The sequence below is a fragment of the Oreochromis niloticus genome, linkage group LG14 (assembly GCF_001858045.2).
Source record: "Oreochromis niloticus isolate F11D_XX linkage group LG14, O_niloticus_UMD_NMBU, whole genome shotgun sequence".
In the NCBI taxonomy this organism is placed as follows: Eukaryota; Metazoa; Chordata; class Actinopteri; order Cichliformes; family Cichlidae; genus Oreochromis; species Oreochromis niloticus.
The window spans coordinates 36686007-36694767 of record NC_031979.2 but is presented as its reverse complement, the minus strand read 5'-3'; the positions used below and the strand labels follow the sequence as shown (position 1 = coordinate 36694767).

Below are 8761 nucleotides of genomic sequence, written 5' to 3'. Positions count from 1 at the left end.
GGCCCATGACCCTCTTGGGGACACTCCCATAGGATTTAAAATCTGGGACCCTCCACCAGTTGCTCTTAGAACTGAAGAAGCTTCTCACATGAAACGTCTTCAAGGAAGACAAGACGCTTTTCTTTCCAAGTTCCTTAGACTACGATGACCTGGAGGACTGAGAACCTTCACAGACAGCCTGTAGAGTTATTTGAGCTCAGATTTGTCTCCGAAAGGCTCCAGTTTTGTCCTTAAATGTATTTTTCCCAGACTTCATCTGTCACACTTGTGAAGAGTGACAGTAGTGCTTAAAGGCCGGCTTGTGCCTTTATTCTCCATCACATTATTCTTGTCTCTGTGGTGGAAATTGTCTCTTTCATGCCGATAACTCTTGTGGTGAAAGGATGTCTGAAGGTTCTTCTTTGCCGTTCTTACATTTTTGTGGACTTTCTTGAGTTCAAATCCACATTTGCCACAATTTAGCTCTCCGCCACCAAAGGAACACTCACCTGCAACTTACCTGTCTCCCCACTCTCTGCTGCTCTCTACCCGTTTGCTCGTGACTCCTCCAGTCTGTCAGTGATCCCTCCTCAGTCTGTTGATGAAGATAATTATGTAAACTTTCAGCTAAACTTCCTTCTGCAATTAAGATTAATTTTGGGAAAATTCACCTTTGGCTGAAGGGAAAAAGACAATGGGAGAAAGATATAAAATGAGAGGTCCATAAGGGTGTAGACGAGTGGGGCAAGAGAGAAGTAAGAGGGAGAGGGGAAACCAAAAAAGAAAAAGAATATGCAATGATGGAAAAGCAGCAAGAGGTCGGGGATGAGGATGGGGTGGAGGAACAGAGGTAGGCTGAGGTTAGACAAGTGGGAGTGAAAGACGTAAAGATGAAAGAGACACTCAGAGGTAGGGAGAGATGCAGGGGAGGAGGGGGGCAAACATAAAAAATAAGAGATCAAAATACATGAATGAGACTGATGCTGTCAACCTCTGTAGGAAAAAACTACAGAGCAACACTGACATCCAGTGGAAGGAAAAATAACTGCTCACCAGTTTCTGTCCTGTCATCCTGTTTCCATTCGCCTGTCTGAGGCAGTCCAGCCAAACTGCTTTTAAATCCTCATATCAAACCTGCAGACAGTGCAGAACTCACTGCTGACTGTACGGAAAGGATCAGACTGACACGTGCTTGTATATCAGCTATGTAATCACTATAGTTTCATTGTTGTGTATCCTCCTCTACTCCAGAGTATTTTTGTATATTCTCCCTAACATTTATACGGCTACGATACTCTGTCTGCACCACAGATTGTTTTATGCAGCTTGACCAAATTTCTCAAAATAATTTTCACATAAGAAATTTGTTCTTAAAGGAACTAACCTTTGAAATACTTTGACATTTTTAATTGGGAAGATAGAGGATTGACTGTTTGTTGCTGTTTTGAAATCCCACAATGTCCCTTTGTCTCTCCCATGTCTTCATCTTGCACACCATATTCACAAAAGTGTCGGTCCACATTTTTAAACTTTGAATTCAGCATTTTCTTGTCTCATTGTATCAGGTGTATAAAACCCAGCGCCTGGCCATGCAGTCTGCTTTCAGAAACAATGTAAAAAGATGAATTTCACTGACTCAAGAGTGCTGATCTCCATCGACGGTAAGTGATATTAGTTCAAAGTGGAACTTAGCCACAAAGTGACAGATCATGTAAAGCTACAAAGTGCTGATGTGTAAACTGTGCTAAATGCTGGTAACTTATTCACTATGTGCAGAGTTTTAAACCTTCTCCGGCATTAACATCGGCACACAAACTGTGCACAGGGAGCTGGTGTTCGTTCCATGGCTCACACTGTAGGCATAATGTGTAGGTAGCTAGGTAGGTAATGCGTAGGTGTAGGTACCCAGTACCATATCGTGTAAATGAAGCTCACGCATTTAAAACATGGTCTTATTTCCCATCTGTTTTACATTTCAAGAACAAATTTTATTTAAATTGTAGGCGAGTTGCTGAAGTTGCTGAGTCCTCAGTCTCTCAGGGGCTTTCATAAGCTTCTTGTTGCTAAAACAACATCCAGCTGATTACAAAGAAGTCGGCCTTCAGTGAGTCACTGTGACACTGCGAGAATACAGTTGTCACAGCAAAGAAAGGACATTCATTCATGCTGAAATGACACTAATGTAACATAGTTAGGTTGCCTGGCCTTCATGAGAAATCTCTTCACATGCCAAAGGGATATTTGTCAGGCCAATATCTCCAGATGATGTCCAGTGATTTTCAGATTTTAGATAGTGAGTTAAAGTCCTTCAAGAATCTTTTAGGTTTTAAAAGGTTTAATAATCTAGTAACTCAAATGCCAGATGAATTAGCATTTACAAAATGAACATTTTATTTAAAGTCAGTGGCTCCCAGACATTTTTGCATGTTTGAAAGTTATAAAACAACAGGTGTGATAGATTGTGACAAAAATCAAACCTGATAATCTCCTTACTGCTATTCGGAATTTACAGACTTTTTCTTATTGTCCAGACCTCCATGTCTGTATTTGGATCCATCTGAGAGCTCCAAAATAAGAAGTCTTGCCCCCAAAACTGGCGCCCCGACATCACACAATGCAACTTGAATGGAAGCTGACTTTTAAAAATTTGAGGGGAAAAAAAAAGGATGTTAATGATATTTGTGCATTTTCATGATCTCCTGTCTCAGTCAAACCACCAAGATTAGTTCATTTAAACCATGAAATAATCACGCTCTAACTTTAATCACGCAGATCAGGATCAGGCTTTCTTTTAATATCATCTTAAGAATTTCACTATCTCTTTATATTTTCAGCAAAAAAGACCAACTTCAGATATCTTTATTGACATAAACAAACACCAAGCAAAACACAACAAGTACTGGTTAACAGAACTGAGGCAGTTATAGAAACTTAAATCATACAGTCAGGTTGCTTATATCAGATAATTAAAGAAAGCTAAAACTCTTCCCAGACTGTGTGGCTGCTAATTAACATTCACCTATTGCTATTCACGAGAGCGGTCCTCTCTGTATTTCCCAATCATGTCACCTACACTTGGATAGACCCCACCCTGTTTGTTCCTTTGGCTGAGTTCTCTGAGTTGTCAAAGATGGTCATGGTTTGGTCATAGTTTATTATAATGTGCTATAGCTTTCTTTTTATTTAGTTTTACTTCCATTTTTTTTCTTGTTGTTCATTTCTCATTGTTTAAAATAAATTAACATAACTGTAAAAGGAAAAAAAGTCTACCTCTATTTCATTCAAAAGTACCAAGCTCAAAAATATATCGTAGTCAAGTCAAAAATGTCTTTTTCTCACAGAGTCATAAATGTCAAAAATATGCCAATGTGCCTGTAACACACAGTTAATGAGTCCTTAAACCAGACAGCTGGGTCTTTTTCAAATGACACATCTGTCTCATCAAGTAATAAATATTTGTGCTTATGTTTCCACCTCAGCAGCAGTTATTGGCCTCCTGCGTCTGTTTGTCCCCTCCCAGCCACAGGGGAGCGCTGTTGATCTTCGCGGTCCTGGCCTCTGCTGACTCGCCCTCCATGCCCCCTCCTTCACTGGCCAGACGTTTGTGGATCTCAGAGGCCATGGTAAGGAACGCCCTCTCCACGTTATCAGAGCTCTTCGCACTAGTCTCCAAGAACGGGATCTTCAGGGACGAAGCCAGGTCCTGTGGATGGGGTCAAGTCTTATTAAAAGCAGCAAGTGTGTAAACACCACAGTTTAAAAGCATTTAATGCAACAACTGTAATTCTAAAATTCTATTCCAGAGTAAAGTATTACATGTAATTTGTACTCCTGGATTAAGAGCGAGTCCAGTAGTCATTCTGAAAAAGAACCCTAATCAGACTCTTCAATTATTGATGAGTCAACATTTAAATATTGTAGTTAGTTCTTTTTACTCTTGGGAGTTTGAAACTATAGTGATGGATGATAATGAATGAATCTGCATTATTCATGGGATATTTTGTTCTTTTACTTTCCTTCAGAGTGTGCTGCAGAGCAATTCCAAGCTAAATTAAATAAATTCGTGGTGGTGGAAAAAGTTTATATCTCGTACTTTTCAAAGGAATTTAGACATGAAAGCTACAAAGTCGATGACCGCCTGGCCAGATTTGGCACTGAGAACACTGAGCCTGTTTTCATTCAAATACTGCCGGTTTGTCAAAGCTGCTGGTGTATGTACAAGATGCCCACTGGTCCGAAGAAGCCCCTGTCAAGGACCTGACTACCAATTCAATCCAAATCACAACAGCGGTCTCCTCAAGGTGCTTTTTATTGTAAGGTAAAGACCGTAGGGATGAAGGACAAACTTCCTTTTAACAAGAAGCATCCTCTGGCACACCTGGGGGTGTGGCGATGAAGACAGGGTGAAAGACAAAGCCAGAGATTAATAATAACTAATGATTAAATGCAGAGTGATGTGTAAACACAGTGAAGAAGAAACACTGAGTGCATCATGGGAAGCCTCCAGCAGCATGACCTATTAAGTGTAACTAAGGGGGGATTCAGGGTCACCTGATCCAGCCCTAACTACTTGATGAAAAAGGAAAGTTTTAAACTTAATCCTGAAAGTAGAGAAGATTTCTGTTTCCCAAGTCCAAACTGGGAGCTGGTTACACAGAAGATGGGCCTGAACGCTCAAGGTTTTGCCTCCAATTCTACTTTTAAATATATGAGCTTGCAATCTCCTATCCTTTCAAACGGTTGCTTCATAGTCCAAGTCTAGGTTTGCAACAGGTTACTAACACGCTGAAGTCCTTCTGACTGACTCACAGCCAGTTGCTCCCCTCAGATCGACTCTGGTCCTTAGAGTCAGTAAGATAGGGCCAGTCTGTATCAGTTTGTAATTGAACGGGGTTAAGGTGGCAAATATATGCAATATGTTTGTAATATTATGGTGACATGTGATAAATTAGTGAAAATCACTCATCTGTTGCTGTATATGGACAGATTAACAAATTACCTACTTAAACTGAAAGTTGAGTCTGAACCTCATAGACCTGATAAATGGACAGGTTCTTATAAAGAGCTTTCCTGCTCTAATTGTGCACACTTTATACAACTTGCCTCATTCATACAAGCATTTTTTCCTATGCTTTTTCAAAGTTAACACTTTCTATCTAACAGTCACACACATTCATACTCCATTGGATGCTTCGGAGAGAATCCATCAGAGGTAATATCTTCTGATTAATAGATGGCCTGCTCTACCGCTAGATCGACACCAAGATTAAGAAAGGAGTCTCAAGAATTCCTCCACAGATTGTAAGACAGTTACTGCGGCACCGCAGTCTAACTCCAAATGACTTAGGTGCTAGGCAGTCCTGCCCAGAAAATACCCAGTTTGAAACCAGCTGAGTTGTCCCAGATAATTTGTGCTCATTGGTGCAGACTCAGTCAGAGGGACTTCAGCGTGTTAGTAACCTGTTTGCATTTATAAATGAGGTGGTAATTATTTGCCAACCTTCAACAATTTCCCTGAGAGTGATTGCAGTCGCTGTGAGTTTTATAGGTCGACTCTGTCATTGCCTTTCAGTTTAAAGTTTAGAGGTCCAGTGCCAAACATGTGATCGCAGCAACTGTTTGCAATCATTCGCTGAATGTGAAAAATTTCCACACAGTCACAGGGCAACCACCCATTCTTACTAGTCACAGTGAGGTTGTCATCCGGTTTTAGTGTTACTGAAACATTAGGCATGATTGTCGATCCTCCTAACTGGACTACTTGCTTCCAGCCCCCAGTGCTGCCACAGTATGTGTGTCTAAGCACAAAGCAAAAGACACTTTGTCCACGATGCTAAAACCTTCTGACAGAAATACCAGTATGTGATGATGTCAAAATACCAGTGTGTTCATGTCTACAATTATTTTGGAAAGAAAAGAAAAATGTTATCTCCCATTTTAAGCTTCCACTTAGTTTTATGATGTTTAATAAAACCACAGGTGTAAAGTTATTTATAAGTATTTGAAGTTAAGCCTCTTCGCTGCATGTAGCCTGTTACCTGAGCAGTGGCAGCATCCACCACTTTCTTACTAACGAGGTCAGACTTATTTCCCACCAGCAGCCTGGAGACGTTTTCACAGGCGTAACGATCTATTTCATCCAGCCACTGCTTCACATTGTTAAAGGATTCCTGAGGAGAGAGAGAGAGAGCGAAGCAGCAGGAGGTCTGGAGTTCATGTTCAAATGCTTTTCTTTTTAGATGATGATGAAGACGTACACACTGACCTGCTCAGTGACATCATACACAATGATGATGCCGTGAGCTCCTCTGTAGTAGCTGGAGGTGATGGTTCGAAACCTCTCTTGACCTGCTGTGTCCCACTGAAGGAGTATATGCACACATGTAACATAGCGCTGAGGCTAACATTACACAGTTTTTTTTAAGACTTTCATGCTTTCATGAAAAATAACTTAATGTTGTTTCCTCACAAAACCGATTCGCCCTTTCCTTACAATCTGTAGCTTGACAGTTTTCCCATCCATGTCAATGGTCCTGATCTTGAAGTCGACCCCTATGGTAGAGATGTAGCTTTCGGTGTAGGTGTCATCCTGCAGCAAGCAGTTAAGTGTTAAAAAGGGAACGTGAGCGTGTCTTTGTGTGCATAGGTGTGCACAGTCTTACCGCAAAGCGCAGCAGCAGGCATGACTTTCCAACTCCAGAGTCACCGATGAGAAGAAGCTTGAACAAGTAGTCACTGGGAAGAAAGGAAGACATGCATTAAACTAGCATCACTAAAGCAATAAATTAAATAAATGTCCTATAACTGAATGAACCACTACAGAGGTTCCATCTCAGATGTAAATGATGTAATGCCATAAAAAGCTGCATAATTCAAATGTTGAAAGCCAGCTAGCAAATAACACACATCAAATACAGCTCTGAATGCTGACATGAATTTAACAAATGCAGAGGGTGGCACACTTGCAACCAGATTTTATTACACCTATAACAAAAATCAAGGGTTGATCGGATATTTTGAATGTTTCATGCTCTGAATTTGGAAGATTTTTGTTTTTTGCTTTAACTTCATATGAACTAAATGTTGAGTGCACAGTGTGAAGGTTGCAAAATCATTCGTGCTGTTTGCTTGTAAGACTTGCGTCTTCAATTCTCTCTGCAAGCTGGTACAAAATCTCACAGTTAGTACAAGCAAAACAGGAGAAGGACGGCAGTTTTTCACTCAGTGGACGCACCAAAGTGACTGTGGAAACCCTTACAGGCAAAAGATTACAAGACACAAAAAAGGTAGAAAGAGTGCTTGAAGTGCTCGAACCAGGAATGAAATGAAAGTGTGAACCTTAAACAGACATTAGCTCATCAGGGATGGTTTATCACAGTCACTAGTTTTAGATACTGACACAATGTTTCACCAGTAATGTCATTTTGTGCAATCACAGGTTACAACGTGGTCGTCACCAAGAACCATCTGATCCTTTTGTGCTCCTTTTTTTAAATGTCTAACTTTTACCCATTAAAGATACAAATTAATGAATAATGAGCAAGCTTTCTGATCGACTGTGAATAAAACCATCCACACTACACAGTTTTCTATTCAGTTTTATTTTCATGTAAGATGTTGGAGCTGCAGCTTAAACCGTGCCCTCCTGGAACCAGGTTGTTGATATTATTACAACAAAACCATCTGCTGTTTCTAAAAGCTGGCAATAAAGCAGCTGCCTGGTAACACTAGATGGATGCAAATTATTGTGTTGTATTTCTGAATGAGTAGCATTAAACCAAAGTGGTTAGCTGCTGCATTACATAGTTTATGGACACATAAGTCACAGATGCAAACTCTAACCTGGGATCAAATGTCTTTCTGTGTATGGTTTCTTCTGTAGCACACTTGTCTGCGAGAAGTTACAATTTGTCTTTGTTCTGTTGAGCACCACTAAAATTACGATACCCATCTGCCACAGAGGCCTAGTGAGCCATTGCAGATTACCTCCAACTGAATGCCTCCAACTATCTACTCTTTTTGCATTTTTTCTACAAATTGATAGAAACATGCCGCAAATCTATGGACGGACCTAAAACATTAGTTCATCACAACTTACAATTTACTGATAAGCTCAAATTAGACACCTCAGCAATAAAAATGGCTTGTATGTCTCTTTAGAGTGACATACTTCAAGAATGAATAATGACTGATCTCTAGTTACAAAACAAAGGTTAAAAACAAGGGTCGGGCAGGTTACACATGCTTAAATTTTCTCCCAACTTTCCACGTCAGCAGCCAGTGTTAAAGACCAGGTGTCATTTTCTTACAAGCTGATCATTTCATCTCGGTAATGCAGTGCACAGAGAAAGAAACAACACTTACTATTCAGGATTCATGATCAACGAGGTCGGCCCAGGTGACGCAACAAAACCAGAAACACCTGAAACTGAATCCTGAGTCTGAAAACAGACAGATAATCTCTGATGCTGCGTCTGTTTCTGTCCCTTTGGAGGGCAAATGGCAGAATAAGCCAGAACTGCCTGCCTCAAAAGCTGACTGATGAGCTGACTGGTTCAGATGCATTATTTATTAATAAAGCCCAGTTCAGGTTACACTGAGGACAGCACCTAAAACCAAGGTACACACACACACACACACACACACACATACACACACACACACACACACACACACACACACACACTTGTTTTCATATCTTAGTGAGTACATCTACTTGACATAATGCTTGCCCTAGCCGCTTACCCTAACCATCAAAAATGAATGCCTAATCCTGACCCTA

At 40.5% G+C, this 8761-nt stretch overlaps 1 protein-coding gene across 1 annotated transcript; it reads right to left on the bottom strand.

Annotated features, from left to right (window-relative positions):
- Nucleotides 1–2617: 2617 nt before the first annotated feature.
- Nucleotides 2618–8512, bottom strand: LOC100696366 (ras-related protein ORAB-1-like). The gene is made up of 6 exons (XM_025898564.1): nt 8344–8512; nt 6642–6714; nt 6473–6568; nt 6245–6340; nt 6018–6149; nt 2618–3682 (listed from the first exon to the last, which is right to left on the bottom strand). Exons 1-6 carry the CDS (start codon nt 8355–8357, stop codon nt 3455–3457), a joined length of 639 nt encoding a protein of 212 aa, XP_025754349.1. The 5' UTR covers nt 8358–8512; the 3' UTR covers nt 2618–3454.
- Nucleotides 8513–8761: the final 249 nt, after the last annotated feature.